General features: G+C 39.0%; 1 protein-coding gene across 3 annotated transcripts in view; it reads right to left on the reverse strand.

The window, feature by feature from the left end:
• rnf24 (ring finger protein 24) overlaps positions 1 to 27702 on the reverse strand; it is a 65121-nt gene that overhangs the window by 10117 nt on the left and 27302 nt on the right. For all 3 annotated transcript variants that reach the window (XM_039751816.1, XM_039751817.1, XM_039751815.1), the window contains exons 3-5: positions 25902 to 25944; positions 25435 to 25476; positions 920 to 999 (exon numbers count right to left, since the gene is read on the reverse strand). In XM_039751816.1, coding sequence (XP_039607750.1) covers positions 920 to 999; positions 25435 to 25476; positions 25902 to 25944 — 165 coding nt within the window. The remainder of the gene's footprint in view (positions 1 to 919; positions 1000 to 25434; positions 25477 to 25901; positions 25945 to 27702) is intronic.

The raw sequence follows: 27702 nt of genomic DNA on the forward strand, positions 1-27702 counted from the left end.
TTATCACTTGAAAAACTTCTTGATCTTCAAGGCGTTAAAAGGTATTGATGTGAACTTTAAAGAAACACAAAATGCGGTTTTCGAGGCTTTTCTCATTTGGACTTGCAAATAACAGATTATGGACCTGTACAGAATAAAATTGAGTCTTGGATATGTTGTCTGGTAATCATTCATTACTTCCAAAAATATCACATTTGTAAATACTGTAAATACAAAAAGAAGTACAAAATAAACAAGGAAAACAAATCTACTGCCACACTGGGCATGTCTTAACAAAAAACCACCGTAGTACCATATCCCTCTCAATTTCCCGGACATTTGATCTTCCCATTTGTTGAGTGGTTGTTCAACTCTAGTGTTTGCAGGCCTTTATTAAATATGTTTTCCTTTATGTGTGTCACGCCCTGCTCCATTCTCCTGCTGTCTCGATACTTACCTTACACACTCTTTGCTATTTGAATATAAAACAACACTGGTATGCTCTACATTGCCATGACTCAGCTTTTGTACCAAGGAAGCCAATGATGTGAGTCCATGCCAAGCAATGACCATCTCTAAAAGTATTGCCTGCCTGATGCCTATCAATAGATTTTAGAACCTGACCTCGCTATATTCATGCTTCAACAACCAAAAAAAAAAAAAAATTTCTACACTAAATACCTCAATAATTTTGATATTTTGTTGATGTAATTATTTCAATTGTTCTAATTTAAAAATGTTACAAATTTGCTCACTCATTCTTTAAAATCATTTGAAAATATCTTAAGAACAATTAAAGATAAACACCCTAACTGCAAGACTTCTGAAGACAAAGTACTAGAAAACATTTTCTTTTAATCTGAGAAAAGGACACATAACATCATATTGATAATGAAAAGGCCTCTATTTGTAATTAAATACATGTTTATTTCGTACTTACTTTCTGTGGAAAGCATGCTTACATGGACATATTCCCAATTCATCTTTCTGTTTAAATTCCTCCAAACAAACTGCACATATCTACAGGTAAAAACAAAATGAGAACAATATCAGTGCTTTAATGTAAGCAATACTGTGTTATTATCCATTTTCAGATACCACATTTTATATTTAAATATTCAAATGAAACTAAAACCCTGCATGCAGCTTTGCCCATTAAATTATTTGCACTTTCCTAAACTACATCATCTTTCTACTTTAATCCTCAAGATTGTGAGATGCAGAGAACACAGGTTTACATCTTTTTCTCTTATATTTTTATTTATATAGTCTTAATTTTAAATTTGTGTTTGGTTTCTGCATGATGGGATATATTTTTGCATTTTTTTTTATATTTGTGTGGTTGCTGTGTAGGAGAAAATGGTCATTGCCCACTGTGCTAGGCTTTTCCATGACACACAAGGCTTGTTAAGGAATCAGATTTAACAGAAATGTAGAACTTCAGCTTCACTCCCAATCAGCATTCTTGAGGAAATGGCTTAACTATAACTCTTTCTGTACCAGGATCAGGATGATGTACTTCACCTGTTCAAAACAGTGCAAAGAAGAGTTGAAACGACATTTCTGCAGAAGACCTTTTAGACAAAAAGGCACCAAATGGACACCCAAGTTTGAATAAAGAGCTATTTTTTAACAAGTGACAGCTTCAACAGAGAAAATAACAAACCTATCAGCAGTCATTAGTTCTGTAATTGGAAAGGATTTATCCAATCACCGGAGGTTTCACCTTCCTTTAAAACAAAGTACTCAATGTGAGTGTGTCTGAGAAGGGATGTGCAACACTGTTCATAATGGCACTGTTTTAATTCTCTCTTTTGCTTCCCCCCATAGGGGGAAAGCACTGCTCTCTGTGCCTGGCATGGTCCTTGCTAGGGTCATCCTAAATAGGATTCACGATCACCTGCTCCCCTGCCAGTGACCGGAGCAGTCTGGTTTTATGCCCAATAAGTCTACCACAGACCACATCCTGGCATCGAGGGCTGTCAATGACCTCAAACGCCAATAGAGGCTGAGATTCTTTGCAGCCTTTGCCTTTGAACAGTTTTCATAAAAGTGTTCACCTCAGTTGATAAAGCTGCCCTGTGGGACATCCTGAAACATCAAGGGATCCCCTAGAAATTGCTGGATATCATTTCTGAACTGTACACTGGTACTGTGAGTGCTGTACAGAGTGGAGGCAGAACCTCTGCATTTTTCCACAGTTGATTCTGGGATAAGTCAGGGGTGTATCTTTGCTCCTGCATCGTTCAATGCTTGCACAGCCTGGATGTTGGGCAGGGTCACGGGGTCAAACAGCTGTGGGGCATCTGTTGGTGAAGAAAGATTTACTGATCTTGACTTTGCATGATGATGCTGTGATCTTTGCAGAGTCAATGGAGGCTTTTATTGGAGTTCTTGAGAGACTGAGTGGGGAGTCCGAGTGTCCAGGCTTGTGAGTGCCCTAGAAAAAAAAACAAGATCCAAGCCTTTAACGACCTCTTGGGTACAGCCCACAGCAGTGTGTCTGCCTGTGGAGAGTATGTCCCTCGTCGAGGGGTTTACTTACCTTGGCAGCAACTTTTATTTCTCTGGTGAGATTTCCTATGAAGTCACTAGATGGAGTGGGAGAGCATGATGGGTCATGAGGTCTGTGACTATACCAATATCTCTGCAAAAGGATAAATGAGTCCTGGTGCATCCTGTTTTGCTATATGGTTTTTGAGACATGGACGCTATCCAGTGACCTGAGATGAAGACCAAGCTCCTTCAGTATTGTGTCTTTTCTGAGAATCTTTGGGTACCATTGGTTTGATTTTGTCGAATAAAATGAGTCAAAAGTGGCTAGACCAGGCCAAAGGGACATCTACGTAACACCTGGGTGCGGCAGATAGATGGTCACTTCTGGAAGTGTGGGACTGGCCTGCATGTATGCCTGGGGGGTTGCCAACTGGGACCTCGAAGTGTTTTGTCATGTGGTGGGTGTGGCAATGTGCTGTACCAGTGCATGCTCCCTAAACTGATCTTCACTACGACCTCCGGGGGTTCAAAGTATGTTCTATAACTGAGTTTGCCCTTTTAATTAGCTTGTTGATTCGGTGGGCCCCTCTTGAAGTGATGTTACCAGTTCAGCATATCACAACATAACAAATCACACTGGCCATCACAGAGTTACAGAAGATGTGAAGGATACTACACACATTAAAAGAACACAGTCTCCTAAGGAAAAAGAGCCTGATTTACAATTTCTTATATAGACTGCTCAAAAATTAAGGCAACACTTATAATCATCACAGTCTAACACCAAGTCAATTCAGGTACAGGGATATTAAATGGTTCAGTTAGGAAGCATAACCAATTGTGAATTCACTTCATCTGGTTTGGTGCAAATGAAACCTACAACAGCTACATTGGAGAGGCAACAGCAAGGCAACCTCGAAAAAGGGAACGGATTGGCAGGCGGTGGCCATAGACAATTTCTCTCTTATCCTTCCTCACCGATTTGTTTCTAGTTTTGTCCTTGTCACTACTGTTAACATGATGCAGTATGTGTCATCACAAGAAGGTTTGCCATGTCTCACATGATGGAGGAGATACAAGGAGACGGCCAGCTACATGAGGAAAGCTGGACAGAGCTTTGGAAGGGCATCAACCCAGCAGCAGGACAGGTACGAGGAGGAACAAGTGGAACACTGCCAGAGCCCTGCAAAATGACCTCTAACTGGCTACTAGTGTGTATGGATCTGATCAAACTGTCAGAAACAAACTCCATGAGGGTGGTATGAGGGACCGACATCCTCTTGTGGTACCTGTACTCACAGCCCATCACCCCACGGCTCAATTGGCATTCGCTAGAGAAAACTGCATTTGGCAGTTCTGCCTCTGGTGCCCCATTCTCTGAACAGATGAGAGAACGTTCACACTGAGCACGTATGACAGATGTGAAAGAATCTGGAGACTCCATGGTGAACATTATTCAGCCTGCAACATCATCCATCCAGCTTGACCAATTTGGCGGTGGATCAGTGATAGTCTCAGGTGGTACATCCTTGGATGATCACACAGACCTCCACGTGCTAAGCAACAGTACCCCGATTGCTGTTAGGTACCGGCGTGAAAAAATCTGAGCCATTTTCAAACCTTATACTGATGTAGTGGGCCCTGGGTCCCTCCTGGTGCAGGAAAATGCCCAGCCTCATATGACCAGAATGTGAAGGCAGTTACTGGATGACGAAAGCATTGAAACCACTGCATAGCCTGCATGTTCCCCAGACCTGAATCAAATTAAAAACCTCTGGGATATTATATATTAGTGCATATGATGCTACAAAGTAGCGTCAGAAACGGTCCAGGAGCTCTCTGATGCCCAGATCCTGGTCTGGGAGGAGATCCTACAGGACACCATCTCATCAGCAGCATGTCTCGAACGTTGTTGGGAGTGCATACAGGCACATGGGTGCCATTCACACTACTGAGTCACATTATCAGGTGCCGTAAATAAATTCACAACAAGTTGGATCAGCCTGTGATTTCAATTTTCAACACTTTTCAGTATGATGTTGAATCCATCCCTCAATGGGTTGATGATTTTCCTTTCCATAGACCATTGTTATATTATTTTGTTCTCAACAAATTACACAGTATTACTTAGTAAAGAATTTCCACTTGAATATTTTGTTCATCAAGATCCTATGTATGATTTAATGGTTCTCTCATATAAAAGCCTTCCAGTAAAATTTTGGATGGATAAAAACTCAGTGCCTAGCTTACTATTGGATGAATGAAAGATGCAAGTAAAATCAGTGTTAACAGAGGCCATTCATCATGAAAACAGTATTAATTAACCCACATTAAATTGTGTATCATCATCATCATCATATCAAGGGTTTAATGACCATTCTTCTGGCTTAATAGGTTAGTTGGTTGCTCCCAAATCTTTTTCATCAACTTGCCACAGTCCTGGGCATTATTTGTCGGGGGGTCCATTCTTTTATGACATTAAAGACATGTGCACTGATAATTAATATAAAAATAAGCAATAGAGGGTCACATTTCTAGCAGAAAATTCTCATGTAAAATTAACCTTCAAGAACTTAACATTAAATACTACAAATCTATAATACAAAACGTCTACCTTTTGTATTCCCTTCTATATTATTTAAATTATAAAAGTTTCACACACCTGAAAAACAACATACAAGTGGTAAGTAATCATTTTCACATTTTGCGTTACCATTTTCTGCTACATACCAGCAACAAAACCAATAAAAGATCGACACCTTTCACTTTCAAGATGGTTTTACTTCTGGGGTAGCCCTTACCAACTATGGAAAAACCTAGTATGTCATATCTTTCAAGTTTACGGCAAATTGAGAAAATGATGTCGCCCTTATAATTAATCTCTAGATTTTATTTTTCCTGAGCTTCACATACATATGTTTTTTCTAACAAATCAACAACATCTGCCATTTCAATCACACAGTTGCAGTATTTAAATCATGTAATCGAAATCCGACATTTTCATTGGTAGGTGGTTTTTCCTTATTGATCAGTGGAGTTGCTAGGTTCTTGTCTTACAGTCATGTGTACATACTAGCTTTTTCCATTGTGCTATGGCCGGAATGAAGACATATTTGGTCATCACCAGTACTTTATAACATCAGAAAAGACCTAGAAACTTCCAAAAAAAAAACCCAAAAAAAAAACAAAACTCTATTTTGAAAAAAATTCTGAGAGCCCTCAGAATCACTTCTTGCTGTCAGTTCTAGGTAATGCTCAAGTCCCTTTTTGATATTTTTAAGCCAAGTACTCTTCAGTAACTGTCAGACATTTTTCTTAACTGAATCCAATTATTGTAACCCTTTGCCTTGACTTTTCCTTTATGTCTTTATTAAATATGTTCTTGAAAGGTGCCACTTAAACATATTTTCACTACACCCACAATGACATCTGGAGAAGTAAATCCAGTGTCAAACTTTTGCCCCTGACAACTGCAGCCTGCCAGTTCTCCCAGTACTATCATTATGATGGATTTTGTTTGTTTTGTTACATACAAGAGGTTTAATTTTCAACTATACTACATACGAATAAAATTTAATTGAATCTTTTACATTTATTGCTTAGTATATATAATAAAATTTCTTACTTGGTTTATTAATATTACAGTTCCTTTCTCATTTAACTTTAAATGGTGGCTTTTTAAAGTTGTATTTTCTTCAGCAGAATGAAAGTTTCATACCAATAATTAAAATTTATTCTGAGACTCATGTAGGTTGAACATTCAGTTCAGGTGCAGCCTCAGGCTTCTTCACAAACGTATGCCTGCAAATTTCATTACAATGTCAGCAAAGAATAGCTTTCCTATTCTGTTTTGTTAGTGCCAGAATCTGAACTCGGATAATAAGAGAATGAAGAACTGGGTCACAGGTATTAATGGCAAATTTTGATTTACACAATGAACTTTAACAACAACAAAAAGCCTGAAGTGCTGACCACCATCAGGCTGTTGTGAAGCCTAAACACATGGCCTTATTCTGGCCAAAGGGGGTCAAAATTCTGATGAACAATGCACTGTGTTTTGTGTGACTAAAATAAAGTGTTACTGCAAGTTAAAAGGTCTTTTATGTCACTATAGTTGGGAAAACACATTTAGTACTAGATGAGCATTCTTTAGAATATGTCAACCGTGAAGAAATGCATTTTGAGACAAATGGATTGAAATCAGCTTTGTAACAGTGCTTCAGCCCTAGATGGCACACAGATAATAGTACAACCCAAGTGTTTATATTTTTGTACATGTAAACATTAGAATGGTCTCAGGAACCATGCCTGGAATAAAACTAAAGAAATGAAAAAAATAGTTGTCTATGAAACTTATGGAATTTGTAATAAAAGCAAAAATCTACACAAAGAACTGGTAGTTATCCAAAGAGTTATCCAGTTTATATCAAATCGAAACATTGTTCTTTAGGCAATAAACATACATGGACTATAGACCACTTCAAATAACAAGTTAACTTCAGAAATGTTTTTTAAAAAAAAAAAGCTGTAAACAAAATTACATACGAAAGGAAATTGATAGTATGGTAACAATTCATATACCTATAAACACATCGTTTAAGTCATAAAGCATTATACACATACAAACACACGTAGAATGAACATTAGAACACTCTAGACGAGAACAGGCCATTCAGCCAAAACAAAGCTCGCCAGTCCTATCCACTTATTTCTTCCAAGAAAACATCAAGTTGAGTTTTGAAAGTCCCTAACGTCTTACATGTCTACCACACTACTTGGTAGCTTATTCCATGTGTCTATTGTTCTTTGTGTAAAGAAAAACTTCCTAAGGTTTGTGTGAAATTTACCCTTAACAAGTTTCCAACTGGTCCCCGTGTTCTTGATGAACTCATTTGAAAATAACAGTCTCAATCCACTGTACTAATTGCCTTCATAATTTTAAACACTTCAATCATGTCACCTCTTAATCTTCTTTTGCTTAAACTGTATAGGCTCAGCTCTTTTAATCTTTCCTCATAATTCAACCCCTGTAGCCCTGGAATCAGCCTAGTCGCTCTTCTCTGGACCTCTTCTAGCGCTGCTATGTCCTTTTTGTAGCCTGGAGACCAAAACTGCAAACAGTACTCAAGATGAGTCCTCACCAGTACATTATAAAGGTTGAGCATAATCTCCTTGGACTTGTACTCCACACATCGTGCTATATGACCTAACATTCTGTTAGCCTTCTTAATGGCTTCTGAACACTGTTGGGAAGTTGATAGTTTAGAGTCTCCTATCACTATGACTCCTAAATCCTTCTCATAAGGTATACTCTCGATTTTCCGACCGCCCATTGTGTATTCAAACCTAACATTTTTACTTCCTGTGTGTAATACTTTACATTTACTGACATTAAAATTCATCTTCCACAAATCTGCCCAATTCTGTATGCTATCCAAGTCCTTCTGTAATGATATAAAGGATTCCAAATTATCTGCTAATCCACCTTGTTATCATCTGCAAACTTAACCAGCTTGTTACTTATATTCCTATCTAAATCATTTATATATATTAAAAATAGCAGCAGCCCTAGCACTGACCCCTTTGGAATACCACTCTTAACATTGGCCAGTTCTGATGAGGTTCCTCGCACCATCACCCTCTGCTTCCTGTGTCTGAGCCAATTCTGCACCCATCTAAAAACATCACCCTGAACTCTCACTTCTTTTAATTTGATGCCCAACCTCTTATGTGGCACCTTATTAAATGCTTTCTGAAAGTCCAGATAAATAATATCATAAGCTCCACTTTGATCATATCCTTTTGTTGCCTCCTCATAGAATTCCAGTATGTTAGTAAAACACGACCTCCCTCTTCTGAACACATGCTGACTGTTCAGAATAACTCCTGTCCTTGCCAGATGTTGCTCAATCTTATCCTTAATAATTCCTTCCATTAATTTTCCTGTGATGCATGTTAAGCTTACTGATCTGTAGTTGCTTGGATCTGCCTGTCACCCTTTTTATTTAATCTATACTAATAAAAGGCAAAGCCCTCACTGACTGACTCACTCACTCACTGACTCATCACTAATTCTCCAACTTCCCGTGTAGGTAGAAGGCTGAAATTTGGCAGGCTCATTCCTTACTGCTTACTTACAAAAGTTGGGCAGGTTTTCTACGCGTAATGGTCAAAACTGGAACCTATTTTTTCGTCCATATACTATAATAGACGTCTGCTCGATAGCCGTGGGAGGCGGAGTTACGCCTCCCACGTAATTTAGTGCCTGCCCATATAAGGCCGTCCGTCAGCGGCAATCCAATAGAAACACTGCCGCTAAATATTCACGGGTGAAGGACTGTGCTTATGCAGACAAAGATTAGATGGTCAGGGTGGTGTTTGGCACAAACTCAATGAAACTGCAAGAGAAACTTATAAGTGCCGGGTCTTAGCTAACATTAAATACAGCCGTGGACATCGCACGAGATGGCACCAGCACAGCTGGGAAACCTTTGATGCATGTACATCGAGTGGCTCACATGAACTGACGCAGTGCACAGACAAAAAGCAACAGTTCCAAAGAGTGCAGAACCAAAACTGAATTACACAACTGCGGAAACAAAGCACGGTGTGAACCGTAAGTTTAAATTAAGTTTATAGACACACTCCCGCTGCCGTTTGTCATGCCTACGATGAGTATGGTATTCGCGAGATACAAGTTTAATGAGAAGACATGAGGTATAAACGAGACTTTGGATCACTTTGTTGCGGAGTTAAAATAGTAAAAAAAAAAAATAGTGCTGTGTCTTAGCTAACATTAAATAAAGTGGTGGACATCGTGAGATCACACGAGCACAGCGGAGAAGCTTGATGCATGTACTCCGGCGGCTTGCGTCAACTGACTTTGCAGGACTGGCTGATTTGGGTGGTGAACACTTCGATGAATGAAACCTGTTATCTTTACACGGTTGACAAACACGGAATATAACTTGAACACATCACGTGTTGTGTTCAAGTTTATTCCGTGTTTGTCAACCGTTGTAAAGATAACCCAAATCGGAACTCATGAATGTAAGATGTTCAACAGGCATTCCCGGTAGTAAGTTGTGGAAATTGCCTGTGAATATTTAGCGGTAGCGTGTGTATGAACTTAATTTAATCTTTTTCCAGTCCTGCAAAGTCAGTTGACGCGAGCCATTTGGAGTACATGCATCGAAGCTTCTCTCTCTCGTATGCGATCTCGCGATGTCCACCACTTTATTTAATGTTAGCTAAGACACGGCACTTCAAAGTTGATTACTACAGCAATTTTAACTCCGCAACAAAGTGATCCAAAGTCTTGTTTATACCTCGTGGTCTCTCATTAAACTTGTATCTCGCTAATACCATACTCGCCGTAGGCATGACAAACGGCAGCGGGAGTGTGTCTATAAACTTAATTTAAACTTACGGTTCACACCGTGCTCTGTTTCCGCAGTTGTGTAATTCAGTTTTTGTTCTGCAGTCTTTGGAACTGTTGCTTTTTGTCTGTGCACTGCGTCAGTTCATGTGAGCCACTCGGTGTACATGCATCGAAGGTTTCCCAGCTGTGCTGGTGCCATCTCGCATGCATGTCCACGGCTGTATTTAATGTTAGCGAAGACCCAGCACTTAAAAGTTTCTCGTGCAGTTTCGCTGAGTTTGTGCCAAACACCACCCTGACCATCTAATCTTCGTCTGCATAAGCACAGTCCTTCACCCGTGAATATTTAGCGGCAGTGTTTCTATTGGATTGCCGCTGACGGACGGCCTTATATGGGCTGTGTCTTTGTGTTCAACCATCAATAAATAATTATGCGCCGTTTGTTATGCCGCGGGTTCACTATTGTGTTGTATTTTGCACTCTCCAGAGTTCCATATTTTTATTCACTTACTGTTGTATTCTCACACCAACCCATTTTAGACAACTGTGTTTTTCCAGATGTGTTTAGCATTCAATAAATAATTATGCAGGAGATTGAGCGTGTGTCTAGGCGTGGGTAAGCCGTTGAACCCCATTGGGGCTACAAACCGTGGAATTCCCACTAAGTGCGACTCATACGCTCCCACTGTTTTCGTCACTACCCTTTGTACACACCCCCCTCCCACCTCGCTACTACCGTGGTCGGGTGTCTTGGTAGATTATATATAGAAAAGCAGCCAAAACCGCACAGAGCAATGAAACATCTACGTGAGTCACAGGTGCTTCTGGACTGAGCAAAGACAAGTTGGAGGTGGGCACATGAGCGAGCAGTGCATACTGAATGAGAAATCAGCAGACTAGCATGACGGAGGGAGCTGAATGGACGTCCTTCTCTCCTCCCGTTCTACACTCCGCGACTGAGTGCCGTGCACCCCCCCTCCGTCTGGCAGGAGAAGGCGTGAAGGCGGTCCAGTTTTCAATCACAGACAACTGTGTGTTGGTTCGTTCCGTGCATCATTACAATGTTGCTTTTCTTGCTGATTTATTACATTACCGATTTTTCAAATGTTATTTTTCTCCATGTGCTTAAAACTCATTAAAAAACCAGCCTGATTATGCAGCGTATGGTACGCCGCGGGTTGGCTAGTCTGCTATATTCCTCTCCAACTGTCTTTTAGCCTCCCTGATATCCTTCTTAATGGTTGCCCTCATGTTCTCATACTCTATGATTCTCTTTGCAGTCATTAGTCTTATATGCCTTATACAGCAGTTTTTTTCCTTTGCAACTTCTTTTATAAATCCATCGTGGAGTTTTTTTTTAGTTTCCTATTAATTCCAAATTTAGATATGTAGCTGTCCTACATTACATGTAAAACATTTTTAAACCTGTTCCACTGCTCCTCAACTATTTCCACATTTAAAAGCTTATCCCAGTCTATCCTACTTAGACTTTGTCGCATCTGCTCAAAATTAGCCCTACTAAAGTTCAACTTAACAATTTTAGTCTTTGCATCTGTACTCTTACAAAATACTGAGAATTGTATTACATTATGGTCACTTGACCCTAGTGGTTCAATCACCTCTACACCCTCAATTCTATCCTGATTATTACAGAATACTAAATCCAGACAGGCTTCACCCCTTGTTGGTGCTTTAACATGCTGTGTTAAAAACAGTCACTGATTACTTCTAAAACTCCTGCTCTTGTGCTCCTCCATCTGTAAGGTTATCCCAGTTAATTTTTGGATAATTAAAGTCCCCCATGACTATAATATCTCCCTGTAAACTTGCCTTTTTGATATTACTAAAAAGATGTGTGTTGAAATTGCTGTCTGAATTGGGTGGTCTATAACACACTCCTAAAATGAGACCTGTTTCCCTAATATTTTCCAGGCGAAGCCACATGTCCTCACTAAGATGGGGCTCATCATCCAACTGAAGATGACTTACATTTAATTCCTGTTTGGCATAAACAGCAACCCCACCTCCTTTTCTGTTCTGTCTATCCTTCCTAAAAATGTGTATCCCTCTATGTTACACTCATCCCCATCTTTGTTATTTAGCCAGGTTTCCGTTATTGCTATAATATCATAATTATGCTCTGCTACATACAACTCCAACTCACTTACCTTATTTTTGATACTTCTAGCATTAAGGCAAGCTATTTTTAATGTGTTAATCCTTCTACATTTACGTGTTTGCTTAAAATTTACATTACTATGCATTTTTATTTCTACACCATTGTTTGTTCTTCCATGTATAGATCTAAATCTGGCCTGTCCTAAACTCCCTGCTCCCCCATTCCCTAGTTTAAACAATCCTCGACTAGCCTACACATACATTGGTGCCCCTCCAGTTCAGATGTAACCCATCATAGTGGAACAGGTCCCATCTGTTCCAAAAAGAGTCCCAATGCCCCATAAACCTATACCCTTCTACCCTGCACCAAGATTTGAGCCAGCTTAAGCCTTCTAATCTCCTCAATCTTACCTGGACTGGCGCGTGGCACAGGCAGAACTTCGGAGAAGACTACCTTGTCAGTTCTGCTCCTCAGCTTGGTACCTAACTCTTTGAATTTGGATCGCAGAACTGACAGACTACCCTTATGTATGTCATTTGTTCCAACGTGGACAATGACAACTGGATCCACCCCGCTCTGGCCAAGAGCCTATCCACCCTTCCAGGAGGTCTCCCACCTGTGCTCCCGGAAGGCAACACACCGTGCAAGACTCTCTCTCTCTGGAGCACACCTGCGCTTCAATCCCCCTAATGATTGAGTCCCCAACTATCACTACCTCTCTCTTTTTGGGAACTGGTTTTGAGGTGGCCCGTTGGGGCTCCTCAACCCTGCCTACCACCTCAGAATTATCAGAGTCACCGTCCAGCTCCGCAAGGACATGATAACGGTTAGACACTTCTAATTCTGGGGTTGATGCCCCCGGACAGTGTGCACCCTTTACCTTACGCCTTGTGACCGTGACCCACCTATTCCTACCTGTCTGGTCTGGAATCTCCTCCCACACCACCTTGGGGGTGCACACTATCTCTCTAAAGGACACCTGGGCCAAGTCCGCCAATTCTCTATTACAACGCAGGTCAGCCAACTCCTCCTCCAGTTCAGCGACCCTGAGCTCGAGGTGCTGGATCAGCTGGCATCTCTTGCAGATGTAGCCCTCATAGACAACTGGCTCTTCCAAACCATCATCTAAAAGTCCAACATCCAACAGGACTTGCATTGCACTGGCCTCATTATTAAAATTTGATTTGGGATTACTAAGCTGCCTTAACTTTTTTTTTTTTTTTTCTTAAAATTAAATTTCTTCTTCTTTCAGCTGCTCCTTAACTTAAATGGTAACACTAAGATCTGCTACAGATATTTTACACCTTTTCCCCTTAAGCTCCTGTACTGTTCTCCCTCTCAGCTGCCTGCTATTTGCCTTTCTATGAGGTTAACTTTACTTTTCTCTGTCTCTTCTCCTAACTTTGCGCTCTCTTACTTATAAGCTCTTCATCGCACTGTTTGTATTCCCCGTATTAATGAACCAATACGCTGTCGCCCACTTAACTGTTTTGCCTCTGGACTGCTAAGGACTGTTTAATCTAAAATAAACAAATAAATAAAAAAGCTTTACTACTTTATTTGCTCCTATAGCCCCTTGTGCCTGATCGGCGTCTTAACGCAGGCGCTTACCTGCACTACTGAGTTTCCCCCTTTTACTGCTTTAAAGTCAGAGACAGCCTTTTTTTTTTCCTTTAAACTAAGGAATCGCTGTTACGACGGCTCGGTTATTTATTTACAAATGCCGATATCAGTTACTGCTGCTTTCTACCCTGCCACCTCGATGCTAATTTAAATACAGATAACAAGAAAAAGAACAAGTACAAATAACTTTTCCAAGCGCACTTCCAAGCACCCAGCTACTTTTGCTCTTGTGCGGGCAAAAAAAACCCTTCTAAAGGGAAAAACATTTTAAATTCCCACACGGCTCCTTAGCGGTAACCAAAACCCACGTTTTATGAGCAAAATGTAATTTTTTTTAATTTAAATCTCACACCACACCACAGAACAGACCAAAAACACTCAACAGCCTCTACCATTTGCAAAGCACACGTCCAGACGAGATCCTACTGAAGCATGGAAAAGCTGGAGGATGTCCACACTTTATTTGGCCTAAAACATGTAGAAAACTTATCTTTTGGACCACGTTAGGCAATTTACAAAGCTGTAAAGCTTGCTTGTGCCCGGTCAGAAACACAGATCCATAACTAATCGCACTTTATGACCTAGCAAATCAAAAATAATTTTTGATAAAATAAAAATAAAAAGTCCATTAGAATAAACAATTAAGGCAAATTTTGGCAGATTTATCTTTGATTCGGTGGGAAATGTCAAATTAGGAAGATACAGCCATCTAAAAGCCTTCATGCATCTATGATAGTCTTACTCCTACCTCTAGGTAAGTGCAACGAACGTCTATCTATTCGAATATCTTTCATCTCCACTGGCTTCACAGCAATTTTCTGGGCCATCTCAGGTTAATCACTGTGCCCTAAGCCAAATTCTTAAACACATTTCTTCAAATAAATATATTTTTGCCTACACTTATCCTAATGTAAATATTGGGCCAATAATAATTACACTACGTGCACGTAAGAGCAGAAGTCATCCGTTATAACAAGCAGCGTATTGCACTGATACGAAATAGCACGAAAATGCTACACAAAATGTAGCTATGTATGTATATGTATGTATGTATGTGTGTGTATGTGTGTAGGTATGTATATATATATATATATATATATATATATATATATGTATATATATGTGGATGCATGTGTGTGTGTGTGTGTATGTATATATGTATGTATATGTATATATATAAAACAGGTTCCAGTTTTGACCATTACACATAGAATTTCGAAATGAAACCTGCCCAACTTTTGTAAGTAAGCTGTAAGGAATGAGCCTGCCAAATTTCAGCCTTCTACCTACACGGGAAGTTGGAGAATTAGTGATGAGTGTGTCAGTCAGTCAGTGTGTGAGTGAGTGAGTGAGTCAGTCAGTCAGGGCTTTGCCTTTTATATACACACATATACACATACATATATACATATACACACTAGGCTTGGGCGGTAATACGGTAATATGGTATCTCATGGGATCTAAAAATAGCAACGGTATCAGTTTCAATACCGTTATACCGTCATAAAAACAATGCACTTACATAGGAGACAAGGATTAAATATTATTAATGCCTAAAAATGCGTATGCGTGGTTGTCATCACATGACAGCGTGGAGGAGAAAGAGAGAGGTGGGGAAAGATGGCGAGTCGCGCACCAAGTGACCTGGTCTCGAAAAAGAACACAACATCTGCAGTTTGGCAGTATTTCGGGTTTCGACCGAACGAGAAGGGAGAGGCGGTAAATACGGACGAGGCAATTTGCAAATTCTGCAACAAAAAGGTGACCGCGAGAGATGGAAATACCTCGAACCTAAGGTCGCATATACGAAACCACCATCCACTCACTGCTGCGAGGATGGACCCGAGTTCACTCAGTGCAACAGTTTCAACACCTCCCGATGTAGGACCAACAACATCTAGGTCCACCGCCAGTACACAGCTGACGATAATGGGGGCCTTCAGGAAAGCAACAAAGTACAAAAGGGACAGTGTCCGTTGGAAAACCTGTACTGATGCAGTGACAAAATACTTGGCGAAGGAAATGGTCTCTTTCCACACAGTGTAAAAAAAATTTCCTTTACGGACATGGTAAAGGTCCTAGATGCCCAGTACGAGCTGCATGGACGGAATTATTTCTCACAAACAGCCGTCCCACATTTATATAGTAAAGTTAGAGACAATGATCAAGTGCTGCTGTCAGCGGCAGACAGTTATTCCTTAACAACTGACATGTGGTCGTCAGTTAACATGACACCATATATGTCTCTGACTGTCCATACTATTACACCTGACTGGAAACTTGAATCCAAATGCCTCCAAAACTACATATTTTCCTGAGAGTCATACAGCGGACAATCTTGCTGCTGTGCTCAGAGCTGCACTTCAGGAATGGCAACTTGACGAGAAAAAACTTTCAGCCATAACCACTGACAACGCTGCCAACATTCATGCCGCAATCAGGTCCCTGCATTGGGCGTGGCTATACTGCTTCAGTCACAATCTAAACTTGGCTGTCACAAATGGATTGCATGACCAGAGGCAAAAAACCGAGCGCGCCCTCGGACCATGCCGTAATATTGTTGGGGCCTTTTCACACAGCTGGCAACGTAAGCATGAACTCCACGAGAAGCATCACATAAATAAATTATATTGAAAAATAAAGTAGTTACTATATTAAAATAGAAAACCATTTTTTAAATTTTCATTTTTTTCCTGTATTTTTAATCAAATAAATGCAGGCTTGATGCGCATAAGGGACTTATTTAGCCTAAAATAAATGTGCATGCAAATTTGACCAAATGGAATAATAAACATTAATGGACTTATTTATTTATGCATTCATACGTTTATTTAGGTCTATTTATCCATTCATTCGTTTACTTATGCCTATTTATTCATTCATTCGTTTATTTAGGCCAATTCATTCATTCATTCGTTAAACGAATGAATGAATAAATAGGCCTAAACAAACAAATTTCGTTTATTTAGGCCTATTCATTCATTCATTTTGTTCATTTATTTATGCCTATTTATTCATTCATTCGTTTATTTATGCCTAGTCATTCATTTAATCGTTTATTCATCATTCATTAATTAATTCATCCATTCATCTGTCAGGAGGACTGCGCAACTCGCTGGGGCTCCAAACTGGCAATGGTGGAGCGCATCCTCGAGCAGGCTACAGCGATCAGACACGTCCTGTCTGATGACAGAAGGAGCAGCCTGTCCCTGACCTGGCAGGACATGGACGTCTTGAAAGCTGTTCACGAAGAACTGAAACCAGTCGGTGACTTCACTGATATTTTGCCAGGAGAAAATTATGTGACCAGTTCCTGTATCTTCCCCATACTACAGCTCTGCAGGGACAATGTGTTGGCTGCGTCAGAAAATGACCTCCAGCTAACAAAGTCAATCAAAACTGGAATTCTAACAAAGCTGGAGGCCAAGTATGAATCCAATTCAGTGCACAAAATATTGCGAAAATGCACTTTCCTCGATCCTCGTTACCGTGGAAGATATGAGACGGATGACAATGCATTGGCAGAGACCAAGGCTGAATTACAGGCTGAGATCGTGAGCTTAGAGAAAGCAGGTCCTGTGGCCATCAGAGTGGAAGAGGGAGAGGTGCAACCTGCACCCTCACGAAAAAAGATGACTCTGGGAAGTATGCTGCAAAAAAAATCTGATGCAATGGCAGGTCCCGTCAGCATCGGCACCGTAGAGGACCGAGTCAGAGCTGAAATAACAGCCTACTGTTTGGAGCCAGTTACTCAAGGAGACGAGGACCCACTTCTCTGGTGGAAAAATGCTGCCAGGTGTTTTCCTCAGATGTCGCGAGTGGCACAAAAGTACCTGTGCGTCTGTGCCACAAGCACACCATCGGAGCGGGTTTTCAGCACCGCAGGTAAAGTTGTCGGTCCACAAAGTGCACTGTTAAAGCCGGACAAAGTAAACATGCTGGTTTTTCTAGCCAAAAACCTTGACTAGATTGATGCCACTTACCATTCATTCCTATTCGCACTGTGTTTATTTTTATTTATTTAATTGATTCAGGTATTTTAATTTGGTTTACGTTAAAAACAATATTGGAAAGAAGACTGGAAAGAAGTTTTTGTTTAGGACTATTGCTTTGCAATACTTTTTATAATATGGATGATGTTTATGTTAATTCAACTCTGGTTGACTGTAGTGGGTCTATTTGCACTTTTTTATAAGCTGCTCTTCTTTGTTATTAAAAGTTGTTCAGGCGGTGTGATTTAATTTGATTTGTGTGCGCGTCTCCGCGCAAAAACTGTTTTGGATGTTTATGTTAATTTAATTCTGTTTGACTGTTGTATTTGCACTTTTTCATAAACTATTTGTTGCTAATAAAAGTTGTTAATATTGTTCTGCATGTTATTTTGTTATTGTTTCAGTATTAGTGTTTGATATTCAGTTTCTGAACGATTTAGGCACAAGCCAACAGTTTGGTGACGCTGTCTGAGCCTCACGTCACAATTTTTTTATTATTCACGGTAATACCATATACCGAGGTAAAATAGGGAGGAGGTTTGACAGTATCCAAATTTGGATACCGCCCAACCTTAACACACACACATACATATACACACACACAAATTATATATATATATATATATATATATATATATATATATATATATATATATATATATATATATATATATATATATATATATATATATATATATATATATATAAAATGTATATACAGGTACATATATGGTAAAATATATATAAAATGTGTGTGTGCATGTACTTATTATGTAGATGTGTGCAACAGTGGTAAGAATTTTGGTTTTAAAAATATCAGACCACCACACTAAATTTTCTGGATTGCTTTGAAACCATATGATACTGGAGAAGTAATACAGTACATCTTTCAAGGAAAGACTCTGGAATGCAGCCAGTAATATAAATATAGTTTGAGAAGAACAGCAGCTGTACCTTGCAAAAATGGTTTTGCAACAGGACTATGACATTTAAAATGTGTAGTTAAAACAAACATAAAATAAATAAATTTTTATTAACCCCTTATTCACTATAGGACTTTTGGTATTACTGAACCTGAATTGCATACCCAAAAAATAAACGGCTTATACTGTAATAAAGGAGCTGCAAATGGCTGAAGAGTACAGAGTACAAAATTTGCAATTTAAAGAAAGCATATCATTAAAAACCTTTAATTTACAACAATATCAACACACACATAGAAGACTGTGGATTTTATAATATATAACCTTGACATTTTGAACAACTCTAGAATCAAGTTTATTTTTAGCCCTAAACTGTCAGCTATCATTATACCCGGTTTAAATGTCATATCCCATTGCAAGTTATAATGTTTGGTACAAGATGCCCCCCATTTGGAGAAACTGTCTTTTTTTTTGGAAATATTTTGTCCTTTGCACCTAAACAAGTTCCCAAAACAGGTATTGCAGTTTATATAGATTTTTAAAATAAAAGATAAACATATATAAACACTTAATATCACTCTGAAGCAACAAGTAAACAATTTGCATCTATACAGTATACAGTAATATGAAAGTTTTGGAACCCCTCTAAATTCTTTGGATTTTTGTTAATCACTGGCTGAGCTTTCAAAGTAGCAACTTCCTAGTATTTTAGCAGTGACATTATGTTTATTGGATTAATAGAAAATATGCAATATGCATCATAACAAAATTAGACAGGTGCATAAATTTGGGCACCCCAACAGAGATATTACATTGAGCCTCCTTTTGCAAATATAACAGCCTCTAGACGCCTCCTGTATACTTTGATGAGTGTCTGTGTTCTGGATGAAGGTATTTTTGACCATTCTTCCATATAAAATCTCTCCATTTCAGTTAAAGTTGATGGCTGCCAAGCATGGACACCCTGCTTCAAATTTTCGATGATTTTCAAGTCAGGGGACTATGACGGCCATTCTAGAACATTGTACTTGTCCCTCTGCATGAATGCCTTTGTAGATTTGAACTGTTTTGGGTCATTATCGTGTTGGAATATCCAACCCCTGTGTAACTTCAACTTTGTGACTGATGCTTGAACATTATCTTGAAGAATTTATTGATACTGGGTTGAATTCATCTGAACCTCAACTTTAACAAGGGCCCCAGTCCCTGAACTAGCCACACATACCCACAGAATGATGGAACCTCCACCAAATTGGACATTAGGTAGCAGGTGTCTTTATTGGAATGCGGTGTTCGTCTTCCGCCATGCAAAGCACTTTTTATTATGACCAAATAACTCAATTTGTACAAAGCACTTTGTCCCAAAATGAATCTGGCATGTCTAAATGAGCAGTTACATACAACAAGCGACTCGGTTTGTGGGGTGAGTGCAGAAACGGCTTCTTTCTCATCATCCTGCCATACAGATGTCCATCCATCCATCATCCAACCCGCTATATCCTAACTAGAGGGTCACAGGGGTCTGCTGGAGCCAATCCCAGCCAACACAGGGCGCAAGGCAGGAAACAAACCCTGGGCAGGGCGCCAGCCCACCACAGGGCACAACACACACACACACACCAAGCACACACTAGGGACAATTTAGGATCGACCAATGCACCTAACCTGCATGTCTTTGGACTGTGGGAGGAAACCGGAGTACCCGGAGGAAACCCACGCAGACACGGGGAGAACATGCAAACTCCACGCAGGGAGGACCCAGGAAGCGAACCCAGGTCTCCTTACTGCGAGGCAGCAGCACTACCCACTGCACCACCATGCCGCCGCCATACAGATGTTCTTTGTGCAAATTGCGCTGAATTGTAGAATGATGTACAGATACACCATTTGCAGCAAGATGTTCTTGCAGGTCTTTGGAGGTGATCTGTGGGTTGTCTGCAACCATTCTCACAATCCTGCGCATATGCCGCTCCTGTATTTTTCTTGGCCTGCCAGACCAGAGTTTAACAGCAACTGTTTCTGTGGCCTTCCATTTCCTGATTACATTCCTTACAGTTGAAACTGACAGTTTAAACCTCTGAGATAGCTTTTTGTAGCCTTTCCCTGAACCATGATACTGAACAATCTTTGTTTTCAGATCTTTTGAGGGTTGCTTTGAGGATCCCATGCTGTCACTCTTCAGAGGAGAGTCAAAGGGAAGCACAACTTGCAAATGACCACCTTAAATACCTTTTCTCATGATGGGACACACATATCTATGAAGTTCAATGCTTAACAAACTAATCCAACCAATTTGGTGTTGCAGGTAATCAGTATTGAGCAGTTACATGCATTCAAATCAGCAAAATTACAAGGGTGCCCAAATTTTTGCACAGCCAGTTTTTCACATTTGATTTAATTGCATACAACTAAATACTGCTTCACTAAAAATCTTTGTTCGGGAAAACACCCCAGTACTCAGATGTTCCTAGGAAATGAAAGACATACCACCGTTATCTTTTTTGTTGAAAGTAGAGTAAATTATTATGCAGGCTGAGAGGACTTCCCAAACTTTTTCATAAGATAGTATGAAAAGTATATCCCTTTCTCTCTCTCTATATATATATCTATCTATATCTATACTAGCTGTGTAAGTCTGTACTGTGAAAAGCCCGGGGTCCTAGAAACTATTGAAATTGTCAGGAAAAAATTGAAATATAGAGATGTCAGATAATTGAAAGGAACTACTCTAGGCATATCTCTCTCTCATTCATTTTGGATTCATTTTGCCAAAGTGCTTGCATCACTTGTTCATTAGCGGTGGGAGGAAAAATAAGAGGGATACAGTGTTGCCGATGTTAGAAGCTACGCAACTTTGTCTTTCTTCTGAGGTTTCATTTTGTTGACATGCTGGCCTTGCTTATGTTATCGGAAACTAAGTGAGTTTTCTGTTCCCTGGAGAAGGAGCCCTTACCCCAACTTCAATAATGTACTCAACCAAAACTTTACTTTTAAAATAATTTTTCATGCCAGTCCCTGAAACAATTTTATTTACCACTAGGCACTGAGGAAGATTATGTTTTGTACATTAAACTGTTTTTTGTGCTGCAATACACTCATCTTCTCCTACCTTATTCATTTGTCCGACAGATGTTTAGTGCATTATTTGTGTATTTTTCATGTTCTTACATTTTTTTTGCATTTCACATCTGGAATAAACGAAGTCTATACATAATTCTTCATGCCAGCGTCATCCAGTGCTTGGTCACGGGGTGGGGACAATGTCTTTGTTGGTAGTCCTGGGAACAGGGCAGGGAACAGGAACCCAAAAGCATACAGCTAGTCATACTGGTTTAGATGTACAATGGAACCTCAATTCACAATCATAATTCGTTCCAAAACTCTGGTTGTAAACCGATTTGGTCGTGAACCGAAGCAATTTCCACCACAGGATTGTACATATGTAAATACAATTAATCCGTTCCAGAACGTACAAACTGCATGTAAATATATTTTTTTTTAGTTTTTAAGCACAAATATAGTTAATTATACCATAGAATGCACAGTGTAATAGTAAACTAAATGTAAAAACATTGAATAACACTGAGAAAACCTTGAACAACAGAGAAAACTAACACTGCAATAGTTCGCTCTATAGTGCTAGGAACCACTCGCTAAAAACCTTTTTTTTTTTTTTAAAGAGTTTTAAGCACAGGGAAAAAAATGAACATTTGAAAAATCCGTAATTTAATAAACCACCAAGAAAAGTAACATTGCCGCAATGCACGCTATGAACCGATCGCTGTAAACAGAACTGAAAACAAAAACAAGTCTTTTCTACCTTATGCGTCCAGCCCTCCCTCTCTCGCTCTCTCTTTCGTGTGTGCGTGTGTCTCTCTTTCGCGAGCCTGGATTGCCTGTGTGTGTCTCTCTTTCGCGAGCCTGGATTGCCTGTGTGTGTCTCTCTCTAGAGCTCCTGTGTGTGTGTCTCTCTCTAGAGCTCCTGTGTGTGTCTCTCTCTAGAGCTCCTGTGTGTGTGCATCTCTCTAGAGCTCCTGTGTGTGTGCATCTCTCTAGTGCGCGCCTGTGTGTGTGTGCTTGTGCGCCTCTCTCTCGCGCACCCGTGTGTGCTTGTGCGCCTCTCTCTCGCGCACCCGTGTGTGCTTGTGCGCCTCTCTCTCGCGCACCCGTGTGTGCTTGTGCGCCTCTCTCTCGCGCACCCGTGTGTGCTTGTGCGCCTCTCTCTCACGTGCCTGTGTGTGTGTCTCGCAAACTGTCTCTCTTGCTCGCTCGCTGCACAGGAAATGCACAGGGAGAGACTGAACATGTACAAACCGAAAGGGAAACTGGCTTGATCGTATACCGAGTGTGTGTTCGTGAACCGAGGCAAAAGTTTGGTGAACTTTTTGGTCGTAAAACGATCTGTAGGTGTACCAAGATGTTCGTGAACCGAGGTTCCACTGTATGCGTTTCCCAGCCACATTTGAGTCACAGGTAGCCATTACCAGCTCGTGAGCATATGAGACTTGGGAACAGGGCAGAAAATAGGAACCTGAGAGCAAAACGCTAGTCATATAGAAACATACATCTAAACCAGTGTTTCTCAGCCACATTTGAGTCACAGGAGGCCATCGCCAGCTTGTGAGAATATGAGACTTGTTTCCAGTATATTGTGCTCCCCGTTTTCCCTGCGATGCCACCAAAGGGACTGGCACTGCCTTGTGAGACTTTTTATCCCATTTCTAATTGTGCTTCTTTCAACCTCCCTGAAACCCAAGCAGCTGTTCAGTTTTATTTCCCTTTTGTAATTTCTCATTTCTCCCTTCCTGTGGTGGGGAGTGTGGCGTAGGTGGGCGAGACCTGGTGGTGAAGTGAGCGCGATCAGAAACAGGAAAAAAAAATGCATCAAGGCTACTTGTTTCTATTCCTTTGGGTGAAGGGTAGGACGGGGTGGGATTACACCATGAACAACTCACCAGATAAAGCAATCTTATGTTTGCAACACAGCAACGCGAGTGGTGTGATACAGAATCCACTCGATCTTTTGGGTCCTCGCATGAAAGTGCAAGAGGCACAAGTACAGCATAACAATTACTCATCAGTATGTTAAGAAAGCTGAAACTAAAAGACAACTACTCAGAAAACTAACAGGAAGAAATGGTAGCAGATGGCCTTCAGGTATAGTAAATGAAATCCAAAACTACACAACACAATGCTTACAAGTCATACTAAGCAGTACTTACAAGTCATGCATAACTTTGAGTCCTTCATCAATCATGTCATTCTCAATAAAGTCAAACCTTTGCTCAGAACCGGAGTCAAGCTTTGTGTGTAACAGTGCGCAAGGATGAGCTGTTACATAGGCATTACATTTGTTTCCGTTTACATGCTGCTATGACATACAGTATAGTACAAATGACCAATCATAGACGACAACAACACATCATTAGAATGCTCTGAACCTCTGCTATCCAATGATAATAATCCTTTAACTCTATGCAGCTCTACATATGTGGGATATTTGATTAAAGCAGACTAATTTAGCTGTGACATGCTGCTTGCCTCGGGGTGTACATGTGCAAATCACATATTTTAATAATGAAACTGTAGACAACATTTAAACTTATGATCTACTTTAAAGAAGACACTTTTGGATATGTAAAAACATCATTAGTGCTTTTGATTGACTCATGGGTTTATTGTTACTGTACGTGCACAAACAACTTTGAAATATAGCAGTGTCCTAAGTGGTTAATAAGGTTTCATTTTAACATCATGTACTGTATTTTCTACAAATTTATCTTTTATTGAAATAAATATTTTATCTACATTGTTAATATCTTATTCTCACACTGTTATAAAATTTTATACAAATCTACTTGAGTTTTGTTCAGGTTTATACATTCTCATGATTCAAGAATGCTGTTGGAAACATAATATACGCCACTTCTGACATTTAGCCTGAATTACTCAGCAGATGTTTATTGTGACAAATCAAGTTGAAAGGGGAGCTCCAAGACAAAACAGCTATTGTATCTTAGAAAAAGCTACCACTAGTGAATAATTAAACTTGAAGAATACCTTTCAAAGCCAAAAACTTTACAATCTCAGACAAAATTTAAGGAATTAGCAATTTAAACATAATACATAGCAACAACAGAATTCCAATCCATTATAATTATAATTTTAGAATGCCAGGCAGTGCAAACATAAACTTCCTCTAAAATAATAAAATAGTTTTTTCTCTGGTTCTTCTTTCAAAAAGTACTGTTATACACATGTTATAATTATTGTTTTCATAATTTTTAGAGCAAAAATGTCCTTCTCCAGCATCTTACTAACATTTATTACTAGTAGTTACTGTATGTATGTTAAATATGTAAGCTTTGAAGTTGCATTATCATGACAGGAAACACTTATTTTTAAAAATGCACAGTGGTAATATAGATAAAATACGGCATACTGAATAGCACGGAGTAAAACATTACAACAGCACAACTTGTCTAATGAATGTGCTTGTGAAAGAGGCAGTTATTATTAGTAATGAGTAGGTCATACCTAAGGCATCGTGATGATCACATTCAAAACTATGCTTATTAAAGAGGAACTACATGTCACAGATAGTCTACATTATTTTAACCCTCTCCTAAACACAAAAGCTTTCAAAATCCGAATAGAAGAGGCAGGAACCAACTTGAAGTCACATGGCACTCTAAAAGGCACTTTACAGCCTGTGTGAGCTTCACTATAATGGAGCCAATAGTTGGCTCTAATGCATATTCACACTAGTACCGGTGGACAAAACTGCCCCTCTGAGAATTAACAAACCCATTGGCAACTTTGGCTCTGTTTATGGAAAGTATACACTACATACATTTCCATGAAAGAAAACAACTTTGGATTATCCGGTTTATTATATTTATATTTTTATATACAGCTTACCTCATGCAAATTTAGTTCTTTCACTTTTTCCTTTTGGATAACCTACAAAAAAAAAATTTTAATTGTTTTAAATATTCTCTTTTTCAAAGTATACATGAAATATTGATTTCTTTTATAAAACTGTACTTTTAATATATAAATAAAAACAGATACACACACCGTGCATACATACATACAGATTTAGAAAGTACTGATGCCCTTCTTCTGCAGACTTTATTTTGTTGTTTTTATCCTTCTGCATTCTCCCTATTCACAGATACACTGAGCCCATTGGCAGTCAACTATTCAAAACTACTTAAAACTATGCTAAATTTAGTTGTCTAGTGTTTCAAAACCCTCCCTTAATAACACACCAATACTCCCATAAAAAGCACACTCAATATGTGTATATTACAATATTCAATAATCTGAATATAATGCATATTTTGACTATTTGTTATTTTTAGAAAAGAAAAAAACAAACATACCTGTTTATATGCATATAACTCCTTATGTGCCTGATGCCGCAATCTGAAAAACAGAAATTTTTGTTTTTTGAAAAACAGAAACCAATTTAGTTTAACTACAAATATCAAATCTCTAGAATAAAAAAATGGTACTTGTTCACATAAATCAAGCAAAGTATCATATACAGTAACAAGTTGAGAAACTAAGTAATTTTGGGAAGAACATTGATGACGTTTACTAAAAGAGATAAAAGTTTTTGTGTAGATATGAAGTGTCATTTTGTTCAATCTAGCAGGAAAATGCAATCTCTCTTATATAAATGGCTTAAAACACCATTAGTAAGAGTATTGATTAAAAATTTAAATTGAGCAGAATCAATAGAAAAAGAACAACTTTAAAACCAGTATGTTTTTATAGATTCCAAGAGGTGCACGACATTTATTTTCTAATTGAGAAGCACCAAAAGCTCCCACCACCAAACCACCAAGGACAGTTTTACTGTATTGAAGCATCACTATAATTGCAAAAACTAATTCCTTCTCTGGTAGCAAACAACTTTTCAGAATCGGACAGCATGTGGCTAAGTCTGATGTTAACTGAGCAATCTGAACCTTCTGATACTATTCAAATGGGAGAAAAAAAAGTCTACAAAATGAATCAGGCATAGATCAGTTCGTTACACATTTGTTTTCATAACTAACATTGATCAAAACTCCACTGAACTGGGGGATTCCCATAAATTACAATTACTTGAGCTTTTCAGGGATCTTGATTAAGCTGTATTCATACGTGCCCTCCATCCAGATATTTAACAGCAAATAGTGTGATCATAATATAACTGTTGGTTTATGTTGGGGATTCTTCTAGGTTAGATTAGGATACCATAAATTAGATTACATGTTTACACAAAAAATGTATAAAATAGTGATTAATATCATGTTCTGACTAGTTATGAGATACAAAAAGGAGCAATTTCCACTAACTGACATCCAAGATATTTTGGGGCTGAACAACACTAATTCCAAGAATATATTAAAAAAAAAAAACAGAGTATATAGAAGTAACCACACAAAATCATTGCATGCCAAGTGAACAAGTCAAATGACCTAAATCTAGGATACAGCATAAAAAGATTAGTGAAGTGGAAATTATTTCTTTGTGCATTTCAGAGCTAAGGTTGGATTTTCTCCCAAAAGGAATAGGCTGCATTCAATGACATGGACCTTTTTGCTGCCTGAATGGCTAAAAGTTCAATGTCACATTTTTCTCATAACACGTTGACATTATGCGTTTGATTTTAACCATGTTTTATTAAAATATACTACTGATATGTACACCTTAATATTTACAAGGTATTTTATAATATAATGTTAGACTCTTAGGACATCAGAAAGGTTAATTGCTTTAGATGAAAAATAAAACCAGCGAATGCTTAAAGCAAACTGCATAATCAAACCATCTTTTTAGTATTAATCTTTAATGTCTACAACATCAGAGTTTACATTGTGATCACAATATGCAGAAATTGATTTTAGAAATTGTTGTGAATGGTTGTTACTAAAACTTTCCCATTCTCTCTATCTCCTTAGTTTTTTGCATTGCCTTTTGATGTCACTGTCATTTTGATCATCTAATCCTTTGTGATTAAGGCATAATACCTTGAAGCAAATACAGTGGGATGCAAACGTTTGGGCAACCTTGTTAATAGTCATTATTTTCCTGTATAAATCGTTGGTTGTTACGATAAAAAATATCTTGTTAAATATCATATAGGAGACACACACAGTGATATTTGAGAAGTGAAATGAAGTTTATTGGATT

The sequence above is a fragment of the Polypterus senegalus genome, chromosome 4, assembly GCF_016835505.1.
Source record: "Polypterus senegalus isolate Bchr_013 chromosome 4, ASM1683550v1, whole genome shotgun sequence".
Classification (NCBI taxonomy): domain Eukaryota; kingdom Metazoa; phylum Chordata; class Cladistia; order Polypteriformes; family Polypteridae; genus Polypterus; species Polypterus senegalus.